The following is a 26,029-nucleotide window of genomic DNA, read 5'->3' on the forward strand; positions in this document are numbered from 1 at the left end:
TTGGCTTGGCGGCTGGGTACGGGTAGATCGGGGTCGTTGAAATTTTCTGCTTGATTGAATCGTAATGTCAATGAGCTCCTCCAGATAGCGTCGGAGCTTAATTGCTCGCTCGATCATATAATATTGAGATAGCCAGCGTGTGCTGTTGTCAAGGACGACATCAAGAGTGCCTGGATAGGACTTGTCAGGGTCCTCATCTTGTAATTTCCGCAGAATTGCTGTCGCTTTATTCGACCGATTGACCCAGACGACAAGGTTGTGGAGTTTACCTACTGGACCTCTTTTTGTCCACTCTGCAAAATCGTCCGCATCAATGTCCTCGAGTGTATTGCTGTCTTTAATGAAGAGGAGCGCTTTGGCGACAAGATGAAGAATATGCCCGAAACACCGAATCCTTCTGCTGGCCGGATTCTGCCACTGGAGCTTGTGGCCTATTGCTTCGACTGCTCCTTCATTGCTTGCGGCGTTATCGAGAATAATGTATCCAACCTTGTTGTTTGCAATCAACTCGAAGTCATCTAATACCTCCATAACAGCGGCTGAGATATTTTCTCCCGTGTGCGCTATGGCGACGTTTGGGAGGCCAAGGACGATCTTCCGTGGCTGGAATGTATCTTCATCGAGAAAGAAGGCATTTATGGAGAAGAATGAATGTCTGTTCCGGGACGCCCAGCCATCAAATGCAATATGAACCTGGCTTGGGCTTCGTGATAGCGTGTGGATGACGCGCGATTTGTATGTGTTGAACTCGTCGATGATCCTAGCCCGAACCGTTTCATGGGTCAGATTGGCGCAAGTCTCGTGAACCAAGGGGTTCAGGTACTGAAAGACCTTTTGGAGGCCTTTATGCTCCGGTACGCGAAATGACAAATTTGCATCGGTGATCCACTGGACAACATGGCGCTGGAACGTGGCCTTGTCAAATCGAGTAACCAACTCGTCGTGAAAGTCGTCCCTCTTCCGTTTCTTGGCTGCCAAATCATGAAGGGTCAGTTGATTCGGGGGCCGCTCCTGCATATATCGTGTTGCTTTTGATGGATCTGGATGAAAAATATTGTGGGCCTTGCTGAGATGACCTTCAATGTTCCGAGTGTTGGACGAGACATAAGCCTTTGGCCGGGGAACGCCATGCTGGACACAGTGGCAACAGAGCCATGTATGGGGGCCAGACTCATTGCCTTTGGACCTAGCTTGAACGTCATAGCCGTGAGCCCAAAACCAGCCGGTAGCTTGACCAGTTCGAGCTGAGAGGACCCAATGGCTGCGGACAGCTTGCGATACTGCATCCCAGTCTTTGATGATTGAATGGCTGCTGCGAGACGAGGAATTGTGCATAGGCAAGGTTGGGTCTTCGGGACAGGATATTTCCGATATGGTAGTATCGGTTGCGTAACTGAATAAATCGCTTTGAGGTGCCATTTGGGCAATGGTTTTGGGTGGCATTAAGGGCAATGAGAATATGTCAAACTAAGACCCAAGCGAAAAAGGGGGATGGCGTGGGGAAATCGGGAAATGAGGGACGGTTAGGGAAGGGATTTTCAGAGGTACCGATACTTCGGTGCAGGAGGATGCCACCAGTACCGAGAAAGTACAACTACCTCACCCAATTTTCACCGCGGTCTTGGCATCTATCTACATTTCGTCTATCTACCGGACCTCCAGGTAGATAGATAGAAGACCCACATGTCCTCTGGTAGATAGATAGATGTAGATCTACATCTATCTACATCTACATTTCATCTACATCGGTAGATAGATTCGCCAGCCTGGTCGAGTCCATGCTGAAGCCGCGGGTTTTGCCCAAGGCCCAGTGGCCTATCCTGCGGTCACTCATTCTGACCAAAGGTTCCAACTACGTCTTCAGAAAGACCCTCAAGGATCCCGACAACGTCAACCACTGCGTCGGGACTTGGTTTTATGTTGGTAGCAGAGACGATCGCGACGTTCGAACCAAGACTCTACTTCTGGAACAGATGCTCCGTGAGCCAGCCTTTGATCAGCTCCGGACTAAGGAGCAACTCGGTTACATCGTCGGGAGCGGACGTCGATCATTCTCGACGACATATGGTTTCCACTTCCTCATCCAGAGTGAGATGGCACCAGAGTTCCTTGACTCGCGTATCGAGGCTTTCCTCATGAGGTATGCGGACACTCTGGAGAAGATGAGCGAGACTGAGCTTGAGGATCACAAGCGAAGTTTGATCGTCCGGCGTCTAGAGAAGCTTGGAAAACTGGAAGAAGAATCTAAACAGCATTGGGACGAAATCGAAAGCGAAGAATATGATTTTGAGTTTCGTAAGTCAAGGAAACATAAAGTCCAAGATTGTGAACATGCTAATCACTGGTAGGTCAACTCGATGCCGCCCGGATTAGACAGCTAACCAAGGCTGAAATTGTGGATTTCTTCAACCAGCATCTCAACCCTACTTCCAGTCAGAGGGCACGCTTATCGATTTATCTAAAGGCCCAATGCAAGGCTGAAGGGGTCGATAAGCGACAGGAAGAGGCTCAGAAAAACGCTGACGAGGAGCCGCACGCTGGAGATGCCGTTGAGGCGGCCGAAGAAATTACCAACGTCAGGTTTTGGAAAGCTGGTCTCACTGTCAGCTCGGGGGTCAGACCTGTCAAACATGTAAGCGACTTTGAGCGTTGGTATGTGCCGCTTAAGGCTTGCCGTACGAACTTAAAGCATTGGGTCTATGGTACTTTGTCACGGCTTAGGTGAAGCCGAGGGTGAGAAGGTCGGTCCCTTCTACGCGCAGGCAATATCTCTTGGGAATGAACAGTAGATGACTACCATGGCAGAACCCTACGTAGCCATACTCGATTTCCTAACAAGCACCGCCACTCTTTGTAATCTCTACCCCAGGCATTGCAATGCGCTCAATAGGCTGAAGGGGTCAATAAGCGACAGGAAGAGGCTCAGAAGAAAGCCGATGAGGAGCCCTGACCGGGGGATGCTTTTACGATGGCCGAGGAAATTACTGATGTTAAGGGGCCAGACCGGTCAAGGATATTGATGAGTATGAAGATATGGATGCAGCACTTGAAGGGGTGTCAGGTTAGGTTGCGGGCTGGGTTCCTCCTGGGCATACCACCTGGATGTCGATTGAACTTCTCCAAGTATAATGTTGTTTTAAATATATCTCTGACGTGTAACTGATCCGTCCGTCCCACCTATCAGAGTCGAAAGAAGTGAGAAGGTGAGAGCGTGCCGTCTATGTGATCATGAATGGGACTGTCAACGTCTTGATGTATAACATGGAAAGGTAGGATCCCGGAATAGCCAATACTGGCAAAGTCAGTATACCTCAAATTATTAGTTCTTATCAGTCTTTCTACACAGGAACATTCCGCCGTCATGGTCGAGAAAATGGCCCAAGAAACATAACTTTCAACCCGCTAGGTTTGCTAAGACAATATCCACAACTGATTATAATTCAACCCAGTAGTCGCGGCACATCGTACATGGTCATGGGTGCACAAATGGATTTCAACAGTGGTCCAAGAATACATCTGTATGAGTGTTTGTTGCATTCTCGCGCCAAAACCTCGAACACCCTAAAGGAAACCCGTCAAGAGACCGTCGAAACTTTACATGCAGAGACCATTCAACCTTTTCTGATCTAGAAAGGAAATGAATCACAAGGGAATGGTGTTTGAATGCTCTTATTTAGTTTTATCTATGCTCCAGAGAACAATAGTCGAACATGAAGGCGTAGAGGTGCTGGAGAAGCAAATTGAACGAGCGCAGTCTGCGTTGCTGACACATCACCACTAAAGGAAGGGGCGTCAATAGGTGCGCACCTGGATGCGCACGTAAGTGTCACGTGTTGCGCACCCGGTGCGTCTGTAAGGGAGTTATGTAAGCCCAACACCCTTGTAGCTACCCCTTTCCCGTTGATAAAGAGCCTCACTTCGCCGCGCAACGATCTACTCAAATCATCTCTCCTAGAATGAATCCAGTTACAGCTACTCGTCAATTTTCTGATGACTGCCTGCCTCCTGAACGCGAGTATGGCTCTCGGGAAGCCCTACACGCCGCGATCAATGCATGGGCAGCTCCCAGGGGCTATGCGTTTGTCACTGGGAAGTCGAAGAAAACAGAGAGCGGCAGACGAATTGTTTTCTTCAGCTGTGACCGTGGAGGAGCACCTCCAAAGGCCTCGGGCGTACGGCAACGGTCAACTACAACACGGCGTACAGGGTGTCAATTCTCAGTCCTTGCGAAGGAGGCCTTGGATAAGACAACGTGGCGCCTTACACACCGTCCTGGCAGCGAGTTTGCCCATCACAACCACGAGCCAAGCACAAGCATGTCTGCACATCCAGTCCATCGTCAACTATCCAATGCAGATAGGTCAACTATTAACAACCTTGCAAACGCTGGTGTAGCACCGAAAGAGATCAGGTCCTACCTACGTCAGAACACAGAGTCTCATGCCACCCAGCAAGACATCTACAACTGCATTGCACAAGGCAAACGAGACCAGAAGAAGGGCCAGAGCACAATCCAAGCTCTTGCTAATGAGCTTGAGGCTGAGGGTTTCTGGAGTCGAATACGCTTCGACGAGGATGGTCGGGTTACAGCTGTGTTGTTTGCCCACCCAGAGTCGCTAACATACCTTAAGTCATACCCGGATATACTTATATTGGACTGCACATATAAGACAAACAAGTATAGGATGCCTCTTCTCGATATCGTCGGTGTTGATGCCTGTCAACGATCATTCTGCATCGCCTTCGCCTTCCTCAGCGGCGAGGAGGAGAAGGACTACATCTGGGCGTTAGATCGGCTACGTTCAATGTACGAAGCCTGTAGCGCAAGGCTGCCATCTGTGATCCTTACAGACCGCTGTCTGGCCTGCATGAATGCGGTATCTCATTGTTTCCCGGCTGCAGTATCGCTTCTATGCCTTTGGCATGCCAACAAGGCAGTCCTGCGTTACTGCCAGCCAAGCTTTATGCGTCATAACGATGCGGCTCAAAAGCCTCAAGGCCACCAAGAGTGGAAGGACTTCTACGGAAGATGGCATGAGCTCGTGGCATCGGCAAATGAGGAGACATTTGAAGACAGGCTTCAGCAGCTCAAAGAGCGCTATGCTTCAGCTCACGCCCGGGAGGTCGCCTACATCATCGAAACATGGCTTGACCTCTACAAAACAAAGCTCGTGAAAGCTTGGGTTGATCGGTATCTTCACTTTGAGAATGTGGTTACATCTCGAGGCGAGGGTATTCATCAGCTCATCAAGGTGTACCTTGATACTTCCCAGCTAGATCTCTTTGAGGCCTGGAGGGCTATCAAGCTGGCGATACTTAACCAAGTAGCTGAGCTCCGAGCAAACCAGGCGAAGCAGCAAATCCGAACACCCATAGAACTCTCAGGGAGTCTATACAGCATCATACGAGGCTGGGTATCTCACGAGGCATTGCGGAAGGTTGAGGCGCAGAGAAAGCGGCTCCAACAGGACAGACTCCCTGCCTGCACAGGAGTCTTCTCAGCAACGCTTGGGCTCCCTTGCGCTCACACAATTGAGCCTCTTCTACAACAAGCCCAGCCGCTTCAACTACACCACTTCCATACGCATTGGCATCTTCAACGAGAAGGAAACCCTCAATTGCTCATAGAGCCCCGCCGTCAGTTCGATCAGGTGCCAGCTACGTCAACATTGCCGAAGACTAGCACTCAGCGCGAGCCATGTGCATTTGAGATCGTCGAACAAGCATCACAGACGAGAGCCAACCCCAAATGTTCAAGATGTCATACACAGGGCCACAGGATGAGCTCAAAGGCATGCCCATTGCGATATGCGCATCTTGTATCTCCCTCAGCTTCTACAGCGCCCCCAAATACGCTGCCGCCATCGACTACACCAAGTTCGGCTCAACAGCCAGTTCCCGATCCATCCTTATGCTCAATTTTGCCACAGCAGCAGGTAGCGCCGCCAGCGGCACTATGTGATCAAGAGATGGTGCCGTCCCCGCCAGATATAATAGCACTGCCATCCTCATCAGCGGATGTACCTCCACCACCAGATATGCCGCCATCGGTACCAGCGTCTGGGCCAGACATACGCTATGATGACCCTCGTGCTATATATGATCGATATATTGCAGCACGGATGGCATGGTATAACAAGCTGCCTCGAGGTAGCTTAAAGACTAACCAGGAATATCGAAAGGCAATGGGCCTCCCTCAACGCTACGATAAGACAAGTTACAGCTGGTGTTTGGATTATAAGCAGATGGGTAAGCGATGCACATCAACGATACCTGGACGGGAGTGGACTAAGGAGGAGATGATGGCGTACTTGGATTGGACCAGGGTAGAAGATGAACGTGTGGAGAGGCAAGTCGCCCAGGAGATGGGCGACAACCCTCTGGCGAACAGGCGAACAGGCATGAAGGAGATTTGGAAGAGGGTTGAGCAGGACATGATCGACCAACAAGCTCTGTACTCGAACGATAAACTGGCTGAAGACTGTATCATAGTTACTGCTTAGATTATTATTAACGCCTACATTACTTATATCCCAATTATGGCACCGTGAGAAAAAATCTGTATAGCAGAGCAGTTCGTCATCTAGAGATTAGAAGCAATACAATAAAATACAATAGGCTGGCTGGCATACAAGGGTGTTGGGCTTACATAACTCCCTTACAGACGCACCGGGTGCGCAACACGTGACACTTACGTGCGCATCCAGGTGCGCACCTATTGGCGCCCTAAAGGAAGCGATAACGATAATGAACATGAACAAGTTTAGTGGGACGGAGTCCAAATACTTCAGTCAACAAGACACAGGTGCGCTAAAAATAACTGACAACAGCTCTAGTTCGTGCATTACATGGCCTATTACTCGCCAGGATCTTATAAAAGCTTCAAATACTAATCAGCTTCTAGTACGGAGTGGAAAGACGTGGGTGAGGCATCACTCTTCTCGATTCATTATTCTTGAACCACAAAACCCCGACGACGTCGGATCCTCCGTTTGCTGTTTGTCTTGGGCTTTTCCCCACGCTTTCAACCAAACCATTAAATTAACCAACATCAGAATCTCTATGAGGTATCGGCCCTGAAGTCTCTCGTCGTACTAATGCCGTAATTGTGAGCTTAGGGAAATGTGGAAATTGACGGCTGCGGTTGGGCGGAAATATTGGACGAAGAATGGAACCAATAAACCTGATTGTTTGCTACCATGTTGGTTGCATGGGGATGTCCTCTTTAACAGCTGAAATCGACGCTGTACCAACCACGAGGGCCAATAAGAAGAACACTGTGACCGGGGCGGGTCCATTTCAGGCCGTTAATCGCTGGGGCAGGTGGAACGTGTGCGCCCCAAAGAAGATACCTGGATGTACTGGAGTACCTGGCAGCGAGATAAGCTTAACAGCTACTGCGGTACGAAAGCGGCAACGGATCCCTGTCTACAGCGGTGTCCCTGGCGAAGCACGGCTCTCAATTTTCGCCAACCCCCGATCGATTCCATTGGAGAGAGCTCCCACCTGGAGACTTTCGACAAGATGTAGATTTCGCCGCCTCCAAGCCAGATACACGATGCGGGTATGAACCAACTACGAACGACCTGGGGGAACAATCTTTGACGACATCTCGATCGCTTCTCGGAGAAGATGATTTGCATCCGGTGCTCTCTCACCACGATTTGCAGAGTGGCCTTGGTCCAAGGCAGCACCCTAGATTCACGTGCACGTACTCCCGCGTCCCTGTGCAATCGCTAGCCGTTTGGCATGCATTCCTTACCCATAGCGTCCAGGCAGAATGAGGGGCAGGGTTCCGATGAGCTCATGATACCTTGACCTGGAAAAATCATCTGCAATTCCCCCACAAAAGTGCGCTGTCATCAGAGTCCTCTGAAGAAGATACCGTCTTCTGACTGCCTGCACGGGGCGCATGGCAATTTAGACCGCCATTCCTCAGCCACTTTGGTTGTCCGTTCATCAGTTGAACACGTAGCAAGAAACGATAAAGTGGCGACTGTCATCGGGACGTAAAGAGCCAGCCTCCAACAAGCTATCATGATCACGCGTTCTTATTTTCTGACTATCCATTGTTAGGCGACGTTGGAGGTGAGCTATGACCAATTTTGTTGGCGAATCGACACTGGCACCGACAACCAACGACAACCTCGGTGACATAGTGTTGCCGTTTATCTCTACGGATGTGATGACGCCGATTTCAGTCGTGAACATGATACACACAGCCATCGCGTCTTCTTCATGTATTACATTATTCATGTCTCCTGGTGCATCATCTTACCCTGTAGTGCCCCTCGCCGTTTTGACCGCACCACTGATCACCCTCTGTAACCCTAATTACATACACACTTGGGTCTTTCCTAACTTTATCCTTCCATAGGCTAGCCCCCTCGACATACAGTTGCCCTCGTTATCCATTCCGAGTCACTGAAGCGTGACACCCTTTTTTCGATACTGTGACAAGGCGTTGCCTGAAAGTTAATGTAAGACTGTTCAGGATCGATCCTCCATGGCCTTCCTCTAATGTTAGTGAGGCCACTCAACACAACCTTCAAACCCATCTAGGGGGTTACCACAAGACAGCAGGTCCGTGATCCGTTCACTGGCCATTCAACTATGACCCACAGCCCATCTGTTATCTCGGTGTTATTCTCTGCACCTGCCTCTGTACCGCACACCAGCTGAGTTGTCTGTGACGTCCTGTTCGTGCTGCTGTGGATTGCGATGGAGAAGGCCGGATCTGAGTGTCAGAGACGCTGCCGTCGAGTATCACGGTGCTGTAGTGGAAGGGCTCAGCTAGACTGGGGACTTAATTGCAAACGACATGAAGGTATCGAGTTGTGATGCTGAGGGAACGGGTATTGTGTATGAGCATCAGCATCAGGGTGAGCTAGGGCCATGTTTTGTCCTGGACGCGTGAGTAAAGGCGCATACCCTCCGTTGGACTGGTTCATCATGGGGGGAGGGGCCAGCGTGCTGGGATTAACGCTGTACTTGCCAATAATCTTCTGGATGGCAGACTCAAGAATTTTCCATGGGAATACCTTGACATCCTTCTCGATATTACGGGGCTTGGGATTAGGAAAGCCCATGATGACCTTGAAAAACCCCTCACTATCCGGCTTAGCCTTGGAAACTGTCTGCGAATGGAATCCTTCCAAGTTACGGCGAATACGGTTCTTCTCCTTGACACTGAAACGGTTCGGCGCTGCGATAAGTTGCTCGAGAAGGTGGATAGTGTCGACCGAAGTGACGTAACACTCGCCTTTCTCGGCCCACCAGATGCATGATATGCAGATGCTGTTGGTTGGTCGTTCATTGACGCTTACCGACTGGCAGGTAGCGTTCACTGTCGATCCCTTTTGTGTCTTACGGAAGAGGACAATCCGACGGCGGTTGGCCTATTCCTCTGATGTCCAGTTCTCGGCCATCGATTCCAGCTTACCCTCAATCTTCAAAACTGCCTTGACAGAATAAAGCGAGATAGGATGATAACTTGTGTTGCTTCCAGTATTGGCAGTGGTGGTACTGGCTCGGACAAGCTGGGGAGCGCCGTTGCAATGAGACGGGGACGACATTCCCAAGGGTGTCAACGGCGGATGTATCCAATCCAGCCGTTGGACGCCGATGGTAGCGAGGGTCGGTGAAGCTCGTGCTTCTATTGTAAGTGTTAATAATGTCGTTGTTTGCTTGCAGGAATGTATTTGCGACTCCAGCCTATCGTCGACTCCGACGATCAGGGGTTTTTGTGGACGGTAGTCGGGCGCTTAGGTACTTGATGTCAGTGTTAGTGTCGCAATGCACCAGAGACAAAGAATTGACAGGCAAGCGGATGTCAAAAGAGGGAGGCAACAGGGAAATAAAATAGAGCGAGATTGCAGATGTGATCAAGATCAAGAGGAGGACGAATTCTTTATCTCCACACGAATGCGGACGGATATCAGCCGCACGCAAGCCCTGATCTAAACCCTGACAAACGGAAATTCAAGGATCTCGAGGCTGCAGGCCTGTGTGAGATGTATCAGTCAAAAGTAAAGAATCAGCCAATCCTAGGCGTTCGGGCGCACCAATTCGGCCAAGGCCCAACTACAGTGGGCAGACAAAAGTCCTGTCGCAGGCCGGGCTTGGTCTCAATGATCCTCAGGAACAACAGCCCTTAGTAATCAAGCTGGGTGATTTAAAGTAAAACCTGTGGGATGGAATACCCCACACAGAAGATAGAACCAATCAACTCACTACTGCTGCTCATTATGAATGACCCGACCTTCAATCCATTTTAAGCACGCTCAGTGCGACAAGTCCCGACACATTTCGGATCCACCCAACCACATCGATTGAAGACAGCCATTTCACTGTGCAATTGAACGGGCAATATTTATTCAATTTTGATAAAATGTATATTAACCTATAGGGAATTAAAAGGAGACTCCAGGGATATAACTCAATACTTGGCATAATAGCCATTTGCGTTCCAACGGGCGTTGAGTCGGTCAGGCATCGATTTTATCACGTTTTTAGCTACTTCATCTTCGACCTCCGACCATAACTCTTCTGCAGCTTCAATAAGCCGGGCCAAAGCTGCAGCCGACTTTGGATAAGCAGCAATTTCAGGATATGTTTCGCATATCCGTTTTTTCGGGACTTTCCAAAGGTTCTCAATAGGATTGAGGTCAGGCTGTATTGTGACCAGTCCGTAAGAGACACTCCGTGTCTTCTAGCCCAATGACGCAGCCATTCCTGAACTATCTTGGCTTTGAAGGTGCGGGCGTTATCGTGCTGAAAAGTCTCTCCTTCCTCGATAAGTCCCGGAAGGTAGGACTGTAAACAGGCTAGAATACGTCGGCCTGTTACGCCTCCCCACCCAGACGGAGGATCACTCTCAAGAGGGACAATCCGGGACGGTTTATCATAGTTAATTGCACCAAAGAACATCTGTGAGTATCTCAGAGGTCGTCTGCGAGGCTGTAACTTATCCCTGTGAAGTCTCTCGCCCTGCGGTGTTGTCAGAATATGCTTCTATAAATGAAGGGTCTGGACGTACAGAACCGTAAAATGACCACTTGGTATAGTCACCGTCTGTACGGTCGATTGTAGGCTCGTCAGAAAACCACCAGCTGTACCAAAATGACTCGTCTTCATGACAGTATTTGTCACAGAAAGATTTTCACAATTGCGCACTTTCTTCGCTGAGAAACGGGCGTCGAAGTGCGAGATTATGTTGTATTCCCGTCTTCTGAAGCCACCGACGAATTGTCGGGCTTGAGCAGCTTAATCGCGCCCGTTGTTTAATTTCTTTATACGAAATAAAAGCGTCGTTTTTAATAAGTATTTTGATATGCGTTTTGTCTCTATCCGATAACGCTGGTAGCCTCCCAGAGCGAGGAAGATCTTTTGCAGACTGTTGGTGTCGATACCGTCGAATGACTCCGTAGATTGCATGACGACTTAACCCCTCTTTGTCTGCGATATCGTTGACGCGAACGCCTGATTCGTACATTGTTACAAGCCTCGTTGTCTTGTGAGGAGAATGATATGTATTTTGCCTAATTCTGGGCATCTTTATATATTGAAATAACGCAGAGGCATCTTTAGATTGCAGTGAAAAACAAGCACTGTCGACCGACTATAGTAACGAGCGAGACTGGGCGAGACGACAGAGGAGTGAGGAGAAGTCTACCTCAAGAGCAATTGTTCTTGGTACGCGTTCAGAGACAGGATGCTGAAAACGAGCTTTATAACTGGTCTTCATGACAGGCGTGTATAGGTGCAAAATGAATGCAGAGAAAAAGGGGTTTTCGTCAATGTGGGCAGCGCCAGATACCCGTCAATGCGGGGCCGGGCGACGTTGGTTCCGCACGGAATATATATGTCCATCTACGGCGCTTACGCCGTAGACTGGGGTGGTGTGGAGCCAGCCGCTCCGATATCACACCTGTCGCGGAACGGCGCTGGGGTCCGAAACCCCCACTCCATCATCTATAAATATCACCCTTTCTCCCACGCTCTTTCTCAACCCAACATTCTTCTACATCTTCATACGCGACCGCAATCTCCAATATGACTCTGCCAGTTACGGCTTGGAAGTGCTTGTTTACCTATAAAAGCGACGAGGCGCTTTGTCCTACCTATGCTCGTATCGTCGGACCCACCCCCCACCCCCTTCTGCTCGAGGTGGCTGTGCCGCTTCATACGGTGGTAACGAGGCCTTATGTAGTTGTATCACAAGATATCACGGTGTCTATTGACCACATGGTGACCCAAGAGAACAAAGATAAGCTTGGCTACATCGTTGCCTACCAGGAGATGCTACTGTGGTTTATGAGAACCGCAAGGGAGGGGATTCGCCGCCATGGAGCCAGTCTAGGTGGTTACTATCGGCATCGCTACCCAAACTTCCGATCTTGGGTAGAGTATACTGTTCTGTTGCAGGACCTTCCGGTAAGTCAATCTATTCCTCTAAGTTTATGGTTCTGACATAGAGAAGTCGGCAAGTCTTTCCCCACACAGCTCGGAGAGAGAAGTTCAATTTCGCGACGCTTTTGCACAGGCAGCCTCGTTTCTAGCATTTGATGCAATGAAACCTCATGAGACAATCTCTGAAGAACTACAGCAAATGGATTCAAGTCAGATTGTTTCAAGAATACGCAAATCACTTGAACTCAAGTTTAACAGCGTTCATGGATGCCCCCCCGCAGGATCATGCAATCGTCTCCCACGTTAGGCACGTCCTTGTACGCATTAGCGGGCGTAGCAATCGGGCTCAATTGGAGCTATTGGGAACGCACGTGGAGATCATCGATCTCTCATTGATGTTTCGATATCTCATTGGTGGGTGTAAGACTGTGCGCGAGCATTGTCACATTGATGAATTGGTCCAGCAAGTATCATCTGCTTAATTGTTCTGTGGGTCTATGGTGGACTAGAATTTCATCCAAGACCTTTTTACAAAATTGAGCTTGGAGATGTCGTTGACTACAAGAGTAAGTCCAAACACCTTGCATCCTGGTTCTACCTAACATTGGCCAGTATCTCCCTGATCCATGGGTATCTCGCTTGCCGCTTCAGCAGAAAAAGAGCTTCGAAGCGCTTGTTGGACCTACATACAGGGCTCAAGTGCCAGAAGCTGTCAGAAAGAGATCAAACCACAGTCGAGACAACTCTTCAAAGTCGCAGCACGTCACCTCGCGGATTCAGAATCCCGAACACAGATAGTCCTCGATGCAATGACCTTGTTTTGCATCACCAGGCTTTTCATGGAACACGAGCCACGCAAACAGATATTGGACACTCTCGACCGGTTTGATGCTATTGTCAAACGTACATAGGTGTGTAGGGGCGGGATGACATAGATGATAGGGGTGGAGGACGTAGTAGTCGATTGCGGTCATAACTCTAAGCCACATCTATAAGATACCTAGGGAAGGTTGGGACGCATAAGCATAAGTACGTACGTCCACTCCTTTGGTGCTTATGTGTTATGAGACCCGACTGGAAATACAAGCCGCCTCGCCCGCTCCCATCGCCTTATCAGTACATCAGTACCTCCGTGCTAAAAACTTCACTCCATTATTTCCGCCCAACTACTATGGCCAGACAGCGACCCTAATCAAAGACCACCAGTCAAGACGACGTTGTCCGACAACATGAGCGCCAAGCGAAGGAAGAACAAGCAAAATCGCGCCGCGAAAAGCGCGAGAGAATTAAAGCACAGGCGGAAGCAACATGAGAGCAAGCGGCGTTGAAAGCCTTGCAGCGTGTTGAGGAAGGCGATTTACTGAATGATTCCCGCTACCACGTTTAAGGCTTTTTACCAATACATAGCGAAGTTTCGTTATGGCGCAGGAGAGCCACTCCTCGCCGCCCTGTCTATCAGGAGCATCATCAGGCTGGCGCGCTCCTTCAGGCTCGCTGAGTGGCAAATTGTAGAACAGCGAACAGTTGCGCATCTTCAAGTCAAATTCGCCCGTAGAGACTGCACCTCGACGGAAAAGGCATCTGGTACATGCTTGCCCGTCACCCACTTCCTCTTCCGGCTTTGTCTGTTACAATTAATGGATCCAAGAGGTTGTCGATCACGAATCTCCGCCAGCATCAAGTCAATTCCGAGATTGGTATAACTCTCAAACGTCAATGTTCCGTTGAGATCAAGGTGGTTTCTCAGGGTTAAATCGGCGTATGTAGCATCCACAAGCTTCTGAACTGCGTTCTCTACCACGTCCCGCTCACTGTTTCGAAGGTCAATCTCGCTACTAATCGGATGAAGTAACGACTCCATGTATTCTAGCTGGTGTCGAGATGGAAAACAAGACTAGGCGGCGAACGAGGGACTAAAGGCCAAGTCGGCCCAATCTTTTTCTTGCTTTGTTGGGAATGCATCCCAAGGGACGATTCGACGAGGGTAGAAGCGGCCGGTCGGGTTAGTCGTATCGCCTTGGGTCGTGAGGGACCGATCGGTGATAACGTCGATAGAGAGGCGGAGTGTATGGCAAGTCTCGAGGTACGAATTGAGTGATAGCGGTTGTGATGCGCTTGCGCGTTTTTCGGCGGCTTCGCGTAGGCACTGTTCTTCCTTCGACTGCTTCCGCAGCCTTTCGATTTCTTCCATAGAGTCTGATTGATTGATTCAAATGTGCGGGAAGAGGGTAGCGATAAGCCTTCAGAACAATTCTTCATAAAATGTCTGGAGAAAGAAAACATTGAAACGATATAGGCCCTGCTGCCGACGGGTCGACTCAGTAACCCCCTCTTTTTTCCCCACATCGATGACTAAGAAATGGGAGGCTTGCCATACCTGGTACACCAGAGGAAAGGACATTGCGATATAGCTTCGCAATTTAAACATTTCCCAAAGTTGTGAGAATAGGTGTGAGAGGTGAGTAGGTGCTCTGCCCTCTTGCTTGTATTTTGAAAGGCAAACAGCCTAACAACCACGTGATAGGGGAAGAGACTTGGTGATTATCTTATCAGCTTATCGATGTAATACTTACCTCACACGGATCGCGGAACTAACTGTCAAACGGGAAAGCGACTGCTAAGAGACGAGGCATCATATTGCAGAGTTTGGGAGAGAGGATCCTCGACAGTACTGCTTACTGATACATAGATGGCAGCCTTGCCGCTAACCATGATATGGTCAGAGACACCTCCCTATCATCACTCCAATTCAAAGAAGACACGTACTATCTTATCGATAAACTGATCACTCCACTCACGCTTAGGTTCGGGTATAGCCGGATCAGGACAGGAATCACATGGTGATGATATGTCCTATCAAGTCAAAAACCCGTTGGCTTGACCCGGGCAGGGGAATCTAACTCAGTCGACTTAGTTGGGCACCAACCTTTGAGCCCAGGGTCAGTAAAGAAAATGGCAATACTCTGCTAGACTTTTTAATTTGCAGCAACCTATACAGGTCTCAAAAGACTATACTTTTACACAGCAAAATACGCAGAATAGTAAGCAAACTGCTTTATAACTAGTATTCAGTCAAACGAGAAAACAATACTAAGCTTTAAATAAACCGCACATGCCATGTTCTATAAAAGAGTACTGCAGTATTATCAGGTGGGAAGCAGGCCAGCGAGGGTATGTCATCGGGAATATCATGAGTGCGTCCGTGGAGAATATGACCTCCGTAGGGTCTAAATTGCATCTGTTTTCCATTAATCGAGCTGCTTGACGGATAGAAAGAAAACTCACATTGCGGGGCATGAAACTCGAGTCGCGGCTTCCCGATCCGTTACACCCTGCGCAGATCGCATTGCCCTTCAATCCGAAGCCGTCACATTCAGTGCACTTGACCATTGCGATAATGGTGTTTCCAGGTTCTTAAAGTCATATTTTTAAGTGCGCCGAGGTCAGGTTTTTATAAGCGGGGTGCTAGCTGACTAATCGTTTTGGCCAGGCGTTTGAAAACGACCCGTCCAGGCATTCGGCGTCTTTCTTCCTCTTAAATATCACGATGCCATCATTCATGTGTCAAATTTGCTATAATGATTTTGACAGTGCGAACGCGTTGCGCCAGCATTACGAAGAATTCGAGAATCAAGAGCGGGAATTGAATCAGGAATATGAGTTATGCCGGAAGCATGACCTTTCTGAACCCAGGTCCGATGGACCAAATGTGTGTCAACGCTGCGAGCAGTGTTTTTTTACCGTCGAGGCACTTGATGACCATGTGCAAGACTATATGGTGGGATAGTATCAGTATTTGTCTACTTCAGCTGACTCCTTAGACGCGGGAACTGCTCCTTCTGGGGAGAATTGCACGATGTCGATTGCATCGTCCGATCATCGAACTCGATTATGCTCGAAACCAAAAACAGGAATGCCCAAAGAATGGTTGCGAACAAAATATCCGCGACAAATCGAACCTGAAACGACATTTTGAGTCACGTAAGTGTGCGCATGGCAGAGACTGAACGGAGCTGATTCTGAAAGACATCGATTGTTACTGTATATGTCCATCATGCTCTGAGGGTTTTTCAATGACCGACGCCTTCCTCCGTCATAAAACATGCACTGGTCGCCAAATCAGCCGCCTCAAAGCTTCCGTCCGGCGTCGTGTCACTCGCAAGTTCAATTCGGCAATGGATCAGAGTCCAATGATCGTGAAACGGCAACACACCCCTGAACCTGAGTTTCCTTCCAAGAAGCCAGCACGACAGCACCTTCCGTCACTCCAGGCCGATACCGCGCCATCCCAAAACTCTTTAATCAACCCGTCACAATCTATTCCTATACATGGCGTTGACTGCCCCCCGGCAGACGGACAAAGAGGTGTGACTGGACGCATCGACGACCTTCAAGGTGACTTCTTCAATACAACACACGACAACCTTCTCAATCCTATATCATCATTAGGCGATGGGAGATATTTCACTTTAGCTCCGGCTGGAGTTGAATACAGTGATAATGGTTTATTTTACACTTTACCGTGGTCATAGTATCAATTATACACGGCCCAGAGCTACATGCTTCATTCTTGATGAGTTCGCCGCACCTGCACACCTAACTTGGCTACATCCGAAGGACGTCTAGATGCGGGAGGTTGAAGTGTCATGTCTTCCTCAGTGTATTCCCCCTTTGCTTTTGCTTCTCGTTCCCATTTTTCTAGAAGGAAACTTTCAACATAGGTATAATAATAACATCGCTTTTGGTCCCGCTCAAACGATATTCTAGCATCAGAGATAACCCTACTCATGGTTAATTATGCAAAGCGGAGAGGGATCTAGACATACAATCCTCCTTGCTCAAAGCACATAGGTTTTGCTTCGCAGCCTCTATCCTGGAGTTGTTTCGAAGCTACCTCCCACAATTTGTTTGCCGCCCGAATACGTGTAAGCGGAACCAGATGCGAACGGCGGTGGTAAGTGACTCTAGATCCCTTTGTCCAGAGTTGAACAACCAAGACACCGCGGTCTTCTCCGCCATTCCGAAGGGTGTATATGTGTCCCGGGTCTTGCGCAAGGTATCCGCGATGCATGAGGAGGTACCGTGAGCTTGAATTAGGCTTCAGTGAATCGATGATATCTTGAACGGGCTACATCGGTCAGCATTGATCGTGAATAGAAGGCGGAAAACTAACCGAGTTCAACAACACGTTTTTTAAGCAGAAATCATAGCCTGTTTCGTCAGAGAAGTCGTAGGACAGCTCTTTTTCGTCCATCTCCTCAATGCTTGACCCTATTTCCGGGTCATCTACCGCGTAGAAGCCATTCTCACAAATTTGCTCTTTGGCTTCATCGACTGAGATACTCGACGTCATGGTAATAGTGCCTGGTAGTGTCGAGGATCGGAGAACCCCTGCCTTGGACAAACTTTTGCTGATCAACATTGGAGGAGGCTGGGCACGTGCTGTTTGCCTTTGGGTTGCGTTACCCATGGAAGCCTAACGTATGGCTTTACTTCCCCACTCACAGTCTCGGTTTTGCGACTGGCTTACCTCCCCACTCACAGTCTCGATTTTGCGACTGGCTTACCTCCCCACTCACAGTCTCGGTTTTGCGACTGGCTTACCTCCCCACTCACAGTCTCGATTTTGCGACTGGCTTACTTCCCCACTCACAGTCTCGATTTTGCGACTGGCTTACCTCCCCACTCACAGTCTCGGTTTTGCGACTGGCTTACTTCCCCACTCACAGTCTCGGTTTTGCGACTGGCTTACCTCCCCACTCACAGTCTCGATTTTGCGACTGGCTTACCTCCCCACTCACAGTCTCGGTTTTGCGACTGGCTTACTTCCCCACTCACAGTCTCGGTTTTGCGACTGGCTTACCTCCCCACTCACAGTCTCGGTTTTGTGATTGTCTAGATCCTATGTACCTTGTCCTCGAGCTAGCACTCTCTAATTTACGACTTTCTGGCTGCATTTTTACTCACTAAAGTAACCCGTTATGCTGCCTTGAGCAGTAGTAAAAGCAGTCTAGCCATAGCACCGAGTGACCTGCAGCAATGGCGATTCAGACATCAAGTTGGAAGCATTGAAAGAAATTATGATAACAGCAGGTTAAGGTCATGCCAAGCGAACCAGCAGGCTGAGCTTAAGGATATAGCCAAGAGATTGCTCTAAAGATGAGTCTCCATAAGATGGGATCGTTCCTAGCCTGAGAGCCAAAATGCTCCATTAATCCATACGTCGAGACAACATGTCAAACGCCTTAGAGCCGAGTCCGCCTGAGGGTGATTTATCAGATGAACGACTCGCGTTATGCAGCCCCTAGGATGTAAGTGAAGCGAACCATGCGCATTCTATATGACCTCAATCCCTAATGCAATGCACACGCCTCTACCAACAATCCTGAGTCGGCTCTCATCCGGGCCAGTTATGTAGACCAAGTGAACCCAGCTCTAATGCTCGAATTGTTGAGCCTCTGCGACGTATAAGATATGACTGTTCCTTGCCTTAGACACGGCACAACTGCACTGTACTCCGAGTCAACATGCCAGACAACAACGACCAGCCGCAGGAGAGCGGAAACACCTCAGAGCAAAGCTCGCCTAAGGGTGATTCATCAGGTGAATGACTTATCGCCCTTCCGGTTTGCGTTTCTAACGACTGAAGGAAACCCACCAGCCACTGGCGAATTTCCCGTCAGTGTGTACGAAGGAGGCACCCCAGTACTCATAGACACTACCAAGCGGACGGAAGAAAAGGGGGGGCATAGATAGCATGGCCGTTTACGGTTTTAGAATCGGAAGCATAACTGCATTATAATGAATCGATCTTCGTGTTGTCAGCTTTGTGCCTTGTCCAAGTAGTAACCCAGAGATAACATTCCATATAATATCCTCTGCTGTATCTTGGTGGCTTATTGTTACGGTAACTGCCTCGGTAGTTGCGACAGCTGGAATAATAATGGCTTGATATCCCATAGGGACTACTATTGACCCAGAGTCATGCCGATAAAAGAATTGCATCCCTATTGATGCCCCTGTACTAAGAAAGCCCGAGTGTTTCTCTCCAGTTAGCTTGTTGCCCAGGTTCTCAGACTTTAACTTACTAATACGTCAATTACTCGGTCGACAGCCTCTTGGTGGTCCCGAGACCACCTAAACCTGAAGATGACTGCACCAAGTATATCCTGGCTGACAGGATCATCTTGTTGCTTGCCAGCTCTTGCTATGATTTGCTGAATGGATTCCGGAATCGTGAATGGCTTGTAGCCAGTGAGGTTAGGGATGGTAACAGGTAACCACTGATCTCGAACCGGGTCATAGCGGCCTTTATTATCGGGAGAGGCTACTGAAGGGTCTGGTGTGTTGGGAGCTGGGAGTACGTAGGGTATTGGTCTTCCGCTTTGCAAGACAGAGACAAACTTGAGGTATTCCTCCTCGTTGAAAATGTTGGTACCAAGCGCTCGGCAAACCTTCTTGTATCTGCTTTCATTAGCTTTTCCTCGGCCACTGATTGGAAATAGGCTTACCTATACTCCGGGTGCCGGGTGGTAATAATGAATGGGAGGTAAAGTGCCAGAGATGATTGTACCTCAGGGGTGATTTCTATTGTCGGAAAACATGATGCAAATTGGTCTGGTGCTTGTTTATAGTAGCCTAGAGCTCCCAGATTGAGTGGTGCTGCTTATCGTCAGTGCTGTCTTGAAGAGGCTACTGTTCATCTCTCACCAAAAAGCAGAGCGGCCTCAAAGCCACGGTGCCGTAATTTCAGGTAGAGTCCATCTAACAAAGTAACTAAACCTCGGACTAAAGACATGTAGTTGCGAATAGTGAATTCTCTGAGGTCGTCCTTTGCGTGGACGCGGGACCGATACTTGTGGTAAGCTTCAGCCTCGTTTTCGCTGTGATCTACACAGCAAACGGCAATGTAAATCAATCTCCGCAGATCCTCAGGCATATATTCACCCTGAATATCCTGAACAAGAGATAAAACCGTTCTATAGACATCTTCAGGGGTCGCAAACCGATGCACTTCTCGAGCATCCTGCCACTCATTCTCGCTCTTGGGTATCTTCTCAATCAATTTTCTAAATGCCGCGGCTTGTTGGCGTGATGGCTGGTCGCGTTGATGTGACGCCTGTCCCGGGACGAGCGATGGTAGTTTCCCGCTCATTGTCTGATGAGTCTCGTAGGAGCGAGCTGGTGGGTGCGCGAATTAAAAACGCTTGTGCCGAGAACGGCTGATTATTGCGTGGCGCCAGAGGTGGGTCTTGCCAACGTACCACTGCAGGGAATGCCTGTCCCAAGATGCTGTGATGCAAATGAGGAATAGCGTTGTGATGCAAATAAGGAATAGCGCTGTGATGCAAATAAGGAATAGCGTTGTGATGCAAATGAGGAATAGTGTCGCTCGGGGCTGCAGCCACGCATTCCGGCGCTATAATGGGGGCGTGTGCTTAAGTAGCGATCGTATCAATCGCTGTTGGTGCTGTCACCTACCCAGAAATATTGCATTCATTACGAGTTCAGAATTGAAAGAAGCAAGTATATCATCCTTGAACCTGTAGAGCGTATCAATACTTAAAGGAATGTGCAACCCGACAAGGCAACAACTGGCAGGCCTCATCGACACTGGTTCGCCAACCACATAACAATTTCGATCAACCTTGACTCATGCTTCACTCATCACCCAAACCTCATCCGGCCCGCGGTGCATACGATACCACTGGCTGTCCAAAACCACCCCCAAGACCTAGACCAAGCTAGTTCGCCAAATACTCAAGATGACGACTGTCAGCCTCACGGTCTCACGAAATGTTGTTATCGCACTTTGCATTGTTATTCCCCTTATTTTCATTGTTCTTATTATCATAATTATCAGCCTCTGCCTCAACAAACACCCAAGACGCTCGCAAAGCCACGAGTCAGACGAATTTCCTCTAAAATCATCACACAGCACTGCAAGCTCGCAACCTGGTTACTGTCCTTGCATCGCTGTCATTGGGACAGAAAAATCAATTAAACATTTTTTAAAGGTTAGGGGTTACAAGGACCCCTCTGTTAGCTATTACCATGCACGTGGTCACTTTCGCATGGTGTGCAACCCGCCTCTTAATGACAAGGCGGTCAATGGTGTTGTTATCCTTCCTGATGCGAGTCCAGCCGAAAAGTATGGATGGATGATGTCTAAAAGGGTAGTCGTTATGGGTACTGATCCTGTCGGTGAACCCTGGTGGCCCAGTACCTGCACATTGGGTCTTGCCGATCCTTTCGATGCAATACTCGGAACAGTCATCCACGAAACTTCAACCGCGGTATGGATATAAAGGCTAGCAGACAGTAGTTAAATATCACACTTCCTACGTAAATACTTGAATTGTCTTTGCAACTTTTAAAATGAACTACCTGAACCCAAACACGAACTCTACACGGAAGAGACGTTCAAATACGGATCTGAAATCCGAGATACTGAAGATCCCCAAGCTTGAAGATGAGGGCCAAGACTTTGTTTCCAGGGGAGTCGAAGGGACATCCACCAAGCATCCAGTCAATACAACTCCAATCGACGCCAAAACAGACGAATCCTTGAATGAAGTCGAGAACTTGGAGGATTTATTACGCAAGTTAAAAATTACGAGAGACAAAAAAAGCAAGCAGTGGGAAGCAAAAGGTCTTAGGAAGCCTATCAGGGTGCGAGTGAGGTGTTTTGAGTGTGGGAACTCTGCGCCAGAGCAGGACGGTAGATGTCGGTATTGTGTTCTACGCGAAAAGGAGGAATTGGAGAATGGGCCGTCAGTTATTACACTACGCTCAGTTGATTTGTAGATATTATTGTCCTTTATTAATATGGGGAAAGAATGATCAATTAAAGCCGACCCTTGCAAATACAACGGTCATAACCAATCGTTTCCAGTCAAAGATGTACTTAATATATTTGCTTTGGAAACGAGGAATGTTTCTGATGGCAACCTGATCAATCGAACGTGGCTTGCTGTTCTGTAGCGGCAAGCTCTGGAGCATCGCAGCCCTCTGCGATATTGATATACTGGCCATCATCTGTTCCGTCCGCTGGGGTGCAAGGAGGCCCGACTGGCCCCTTGTTGCTGGTCAGGGGGTAATACGAAATGTCATCGAGCTTCTGAGAAATATCATCGATCTTCTGAGCAATGTCCGAGAGATAGTTGGTAGCCTTGTTGAATTGACCATCGCTAGCATTATCAACCCGGAAGTTCAGGTTAAGGTTGTTTTTGACGTCCTGATCCCTCTGCTCCTTTCTCAGTTCCTCGAAGTCTTCTTCGAGTTGCTCCAGACGTCTTAAGACCTTGTTCATCGCTGCTTCTTGAGGTGGTTGGGCAGATGGAGGGCGGACGGGTCGACTGGTTGAGAATCGGCTGTTTGGGAAACTTTCAAGGCGCTTCTGAACTCGCCAACAATAGTTGACAAGTGAAGTTCTTGGGCGGTGTTTGATTATTCGACCGAGTTGCGACAAGCCGATGCTACAAGCAGCGAGAAGCTTTTTGTTTACATCTTTGCTGTAGTCAACAATGCCGAGTTTGAGCAAATGATTCAGTTCTCGAAGAACAGTCTCACTATCAGAGTCCTGATCTGGATCCGTCTCGTCCAAGGGTTCGAATTTGGTGCCTCGAGGAGTCTCCCTTTCTTGTAAGAGTAGGCGAAAATCACGCCGAAGATGTTCTTCTGACGCGCCTTTCTTCTCAAGATGAGCTCCCAGCTGCAAGCAGATGTCATCCCGAGCATTAGCGGCACAATTGAGAGGACCAAGCCCCAGCTCCTCGACAAGTGGGCGAAATACTGCTGGGTGATATGCAGAGTTTGAGTGACAGAAAGTTGATGGTGAGTACCACAACTTTCATATCTTTGGGATCCAAATCGCCCGAAGACTCGGGGATGGCAGGGACTTGAGCTGGCTTCGTCATCTCGGGGGGGAAAGATTGGTAAGAAAATAGGGCGAAGTGAATATAGAATCAGGGGCTGGTGAGCTTTGTGAGAGAGAGAAGACGGAGGTCAAGAAAGAAGAATAAGGGCGGCGATGGCCTATACTTGTGACAGATACTCTATTGACCCGTCAGCCAATGAGAAAGATAGATTTTATCTGGAGTAGCTGTAACACACAACCATGCTGTCGTTGGAGAGGACGAGGCTTGTAGTTGAGAGAACAGGACTAAATCGAAGCGTGCAATTACACGCCCCTCCGGCCCTGCGCACCGTCGATGTACATCCTTGCTCTGACCCTAGGGCGGGTAGTATCCCTGTAGGCTGCCTTTGGAGCCCGGCTAGCCCTTTCTGTCGGCCCACACGAAACAGAGGGTGGTGGAGGGGGCGTGCCCTTGTTATTATCGTTGGAACCACGAGAAAGCCCCAAGGATTTTGCTCACTCGGGTGAAAGCATTGATTCAAATGGTCTCAAAGTTATGTCATAACCCATGCATTATGGAACGAGAAAGCTGGCGCGAAATGGCTTGCCAAAGTGGTCTTCCCATGTACTTCACTCATCGAATCCGCTGTTTCCTTCCCACGATTGCTTTGGTTGCCTTAATTTGCCTCGTCGAGAATGGAGCACCAATACTCTACAGTCCTTTGGCGGGACCTTGATTTCATTCGGCATCTTGACCCCGCTATCAAGGTTTCTCATAGAACGAAGCGAGGTGTAAAATTCTTTGCCGAGCTTACAATAACATCTGTCGACGGTATTGATGCCGAAGGGGGTAGCAAAAGCGACCACCAGAGCGACAACAAGATTGATATAACAGGCTTTCTACTCGATAATTCGCCTGCCTCCTGCGAAGAGCGAGATGGCGTCATTGACCTGGTATTTGAACCACTTTTCAAGGACAAGTCATTTGGACATTGGGTCAAAATGGAAGTCAAAGTTACTGAGGATACAAATTGCCAATATTATCCTGTTGGCGAAGTTTGGATTGGGCATGAGTATGAGAACCACTACCTACAAAATATCGTGTAAGCTAAACAAATTGCAGAGAGGAAAAGTCCAAGAACCCGTATAGCGTAACAAAACATTCCTCAAGTCCCCGTCCAAGCGAGTCTACTCCCTCGAATAACTCATCGACTTCAAGTGCAAGCATCAATCCAAACTCTCGTCTAACTATCAACACTAACTCAGGAGAGACTTGCCCCTATTTCACAAATAGAGAGCCGCTCAAAATGGTCCCATTTGAATACTGTTTTGTATTCGAGATGGCCTTAGCTCCCGCTCTACCTCCTCCTAATGATTGGCCAAATGGACAACCATATCATGTGGTTATTGATACTGTCTTCAAAGAGTTAGGTAAGATTTTGTTCTCTTAGCAGATCGACTGGTACTTACCTGCTGTGTAGAAAGACAAGGGGCTGTCCTGAGGGAAGCCTGCCTCTCTGTGCCTATAGAGGTATGCCACCTTCGAAAGGAGTACGAGTGGATTCCTCCAAACGAAATAATTTGGTACATTCCGGAAACTCAGTACGATATAGAGATGGTGACTGGTTGTACCTTAGCTTTTGCGGGTATGTTTCTGTCACTTCAGCCTCGTCTTTTTATGTACCAAAGCGCGACTAGCTGCACAAATGAAGCTAGGTGCGTTACAGCCTTGATCAAGACCAATCGTGATAAAATCGTGGGGTATAATAAGGGGAAAGATTATGAGATGTGGGTAGACTTTGACAGCACTGATTACGATGGGAATGCAGACCTAGGAGGCTTTCCCACCAAGATCAGCGACCATTATGGGCAGCCTCCTGCCGCCCTGCATGTATCTGGGGAACTACACCCCCTAGAGTCTTATTTAGCCCCTCCCAGTATGTAGATGTATTTAAAGTCCCAACAGGCCGCTTCAAAAACGGACAGACACTTCTCATTCTTCCATACTTGCTTTGTCCCGACAATGGCAGCCTCTTTGCCCACTTTGCCCCCTCCCTCTTTGCCTGCTTTACCCTCTCCCAAAAGCTGGTCACACCTTCAAGAATACACTGTGGCCTCGAATGAAGTCTTTCAGGAGCTAAGTAAGATTATACTTACTTAATATCCTAGCAAGTGCTAACCAATGAAACAGAAGAGCGGAATATTACTCTGGAAGACGATTGTGATATCTCATATGCGTCGATCTTGCACGAAGACGAGATGTTTCTCTGGCTTCCAAAAAACAACAAGCTCTGGTGCATACCGGTATCCTGTGAGGAGCTGAGTAGAAGGAGTGATTGCTATCTGATGTTCGCCTTCAATTGCCTGAACCACTCACAGTTTGTCATTCATTCTCAAAACTGAAAAATGGTCAACACATCGAGTGAAGAGATCCAAACACGACACGAAATGATAAGGAATTGGTCAATGAATGCACTAGGGCCACGGGATGTGAGCCAGAAATATGCGTCCATAGGAGAGCGGGGGATGATGGTGCAGAGCAAGCATGTATCCCCGAGTGCGTATTTGCAAGACGATGAATACGCTCAAATAGGCGCATGGTCGGGAAAAGCGTCCAAATTTGTGGTAGAGGATCATTACTGTATCGTTTGTGTACACCCTCGCGGTTAAAGGCAATTTTATTGTTAGAAATATGATGATGGTGCTCCTGCTTATTGTACCTGGACATCACTAGCCACAAAGACGGGGCGCAGCTAGTGA

The 26,029-nt window shown here is 48.6% G+C and overlaps 10 protein-coding genes across 11 annotated transcripts; 5 read left to right on the forward strand and 5 right to left on the reverse strand.

Annotated features, from left to right (window-relative positions):
- Positions 1-1,778: 1,778 nt before the first annotated feature.
- FOXG_12623 (insulysin) lies at positions 1,779-2,789 on the forward strand (the record flags this gene model as incomplete). Its single annotated transcript, XM_018392451.1, has 3 exons — positions 1,779-2,295; positions 2,349-2,675; positions 2,722-2,789. The coding sequence occupies 3 exons, from the start codon at positions 1,779-1,781 to the stop codon at positions 2,787-2,789; spliced, it is 912 nt and encodes a 303-aa protein (XP_018252155.1).
- Positions 2,790-8,789: 6,000 nt separating this feature from the next.
- On the reverse strand, positions 8,790-11,436 carry FOXG_12624 (uncharacterized protein; the record flags this gene model as incomplete). The annotated part of the gene is made up of 5 exons (XM_018392452.1): positions 8,790-9,346; positions 9,443-9,655; positions 10,539-10,989; positions 11,039-11,130; positions 11,358-11,436. 5 exons carry the CDS (start codon positions 11,434-11,436, stop codon positions 8,790-8,792), a joined length of 1,392 nt encoding a protein of 463 aa, XP_018252156.1.
- Positions 11,437-12,246: 810 nt separating this feature from the next.
- FOXG_12625 (uncharacterized protein) lies at positions 12,247-15,161 on the forward strand (the record flags this gene model as incomplete). The annotated part of the gene is made up of 5 exons (XM_018392453.1): positions 12,247-12,364; positions 12,427-12,435; positions 12,670-12,831; positions 12,934-12,977; positions 13,024-15,161. 5 exons carry the CDS (start codon positions 12,247-12,249, stop codon positions 13,207-13,209), a joined length of 519 nt encoding a protein of 172 aa, XP_018252157.1. The 3' UTR covers positions 13,210-15,161.
- Positions 15,162-16,072: 911 nt separating this feature from the next.
- Positions 16,073-16,382, reverse strand: FOXG_21049 (uncharacterized protein; the record flags this gene model as incomplete). The annotated part of the gene is made up of 2 exons (XM_018401392.1): positions 16,073-16,182; positions 16,226-16,382. 2 exons carry the CDS (start codon positions 16,380-16,382, stop codon positions 16,073-16,075), a joined length of 267 nt encoding a protein of 88 aa, XP_018252158.1.
- A 410-nt stretch (positions 16,383-16,792) lies between these two features.
- FOXG_21050 (uncharacterized protein) lies at positions 16,793-17,924 on the reverse strand. Of its 2 annotated transcripts, XM_018401393.1 has the most exons (3): positions 17,585-17,924; positions 17,238-17,539; positions 16,793-17,192 (listed from the first exon to the last, which is right to left on the reverse strand). In XM_018401393.1, the coding sequence occupies exons 1-3, from the start codon at positions 17,879-17,881 to the stop codon at positions 16,976-16,978; spliced, it is 816 nt and encodes a 271-aa protein (XP_018252159.1). In that variant the 5' UTR covers positions 17,882-17,924; the 3' UTR covers positions 16,793-16,975. The 2 variants fall into 2 exon arrangements, with proteins under 2 accessions (XP_018252159.1, XP_018252160.1); XM_018401394.1 differs by having other exon boundaries at positions 16,793-17,539.
- A 310-nt stretch (positions 17,925-18,234) lies between these two features.
- FOXG_21051 (uncharacterized protein) lies at positions 18,235-20,608 on the reverse strand. The gene is made up of 4 exons (XM_018401395.1): positions 20,122-20,608; positions 19,923-20,073; positions 19,500-19,875; positions 18,235-19,455 (listed from the first exon to the last, which is right to left on the reverse strand). The coding sequence occupies exons 1-4, from the start codon at positions 20,564-20,566 to the stop codon at positions 19,177-19,179; spliced, it is 1,251 nt and encodes a 416-aa protein (XP_018252161.1). The 5' UTR covers positions 20,567-20,608; the 3' UTR covers positions 18,235-19,176.
- FOXG_21052 (uncharacterized protein) lies at positions 18,939-19,167 on the forward strand (the record flags this gene model as incomplete). Its single annotated transcript, XM_018401396.1, has 2 exons — positions 18,939-19,014; positions 19,061-19,167. 2 exons carry the CDS (start codon positions 18,939-18,941, stop codon positions 19,165-19,167), a joined length of 183 nt encoding a protein of 60 aa, XP_018252162.1.
- Positions 20,609-22,366: 1,758 nt separating the features above from the next.
- FOXG_12628 (uncharacterized protein) lies at positions 22,367-23,330 on the reverse strand (the record flags this gene model as incomplete). The annotated part of the gene is made up of 2 exons (XM_018392454.1): positions 22,367-23,125; positions 23,256-23,330. 2 exons carry the CDS (start codon positions 23,328-23,330, stop codon positions 22,367-22,369), a joined length of 834 nt encoding a protein of 277 aa, XP_018252163.1.
- A 635-nt stretch (positions 23,331-23,965) lies between these two features.
- FOXG_21053 (uncharacterized protein) lies at positions 23,966-24,376 on the forward strand (the record flags this gene model as incomplete). The annotated part of the gene is made up of 1 exon (XM_018401397.1): positions 23,966-24,376. One exon carries the CDS (start codon positions 23,966-23,968, stop codon positions 24,374-24,376), a length of 411 nt encoding a protein of 136 aa, XP_018252164.1.
- Positions 24,377-25,292: 916 nt separating this feature from the next.
- FOXG_12629 (uncharacterized protein) lies at positions 25,293-25,672 on the forward strand (the record flags this gene model as incomplete). The annotated part of the gene is made up of 2 exons (XM_018392455.1): positions 25,293-25,410; positions 25,461-25,672. The coding sequence occupies 2 exons, from the start codon at positions 25,293-25,295 to the stop codon at positions 25,670-25,672; spliced, it is 330 nt and encodes a 109-aa protein (XP_018252165.1).
- Positions 25,673-26,029: the final 357 nt, after the last annotated feature.

Source organism: Fusarium oxysporum, chromosome 3 (genome assembly GCF_000149955.1).
Source record: "Fusarium oxysporum f. sp. lycopersici 4287 chromosome 3, whole genome shotgun sequence".
In the NCBI taxonomy this organism is placed as follows: Eukaryota; Fungi; Ascomycota; class Sordariomycetes; order Hypocreales; family Nectriaceae; genus Fusarium; species Fusarium oxysporum.

Excerpts from the sequence above, each read along its gene's own strand:
- FOXG_21050 (XM_018401393.1), bottom strand. The coding sequence starts at position 17,881 with ATGGGTAACGCAACCCAAAGGCAAACAGCACGTGCCCAGCCTCCTCCA. Across the intron at positions 17,540-17,584 it reads AAAACGTGTTGTTGAACTCG|CCCGTTCAAGATATCATCGA; the intron begins GTTAGTTTTCCG and ends TGACCGATGTAG. Across the intron at positions 17,193-17,237 it reads TGCTTTGAGCAAGGAGGATT|GGTTATCTCTGATGCTAGAA; the intron begins GTATGTCTAGAT and ends AACCATGAGTAG.
- FOXG_21051 (XM_018401395.1), bottom strand. The coding sequence starts at position 20,566 with ATGAGCGGGAAACTACCATCGCTCGTCCCGGGACAGGCGTCACATCAA. Across the intron at positions 19,876-19,922 it reads ACCCGGCACCCGGAGTATAG|ATACAAGAAGGTTTGCCGAG; the intron begins GTAAGCCTATTT and ends TAATGAAAGCAG. Across the intron at positions 19,456-19,499 it reads ACCGAGTAATTGACGTATTA|AAACACTCGGGCTTTCTTAG; the intron begins GTAAGTTAAAGT and ends CTAACTGGAGAG.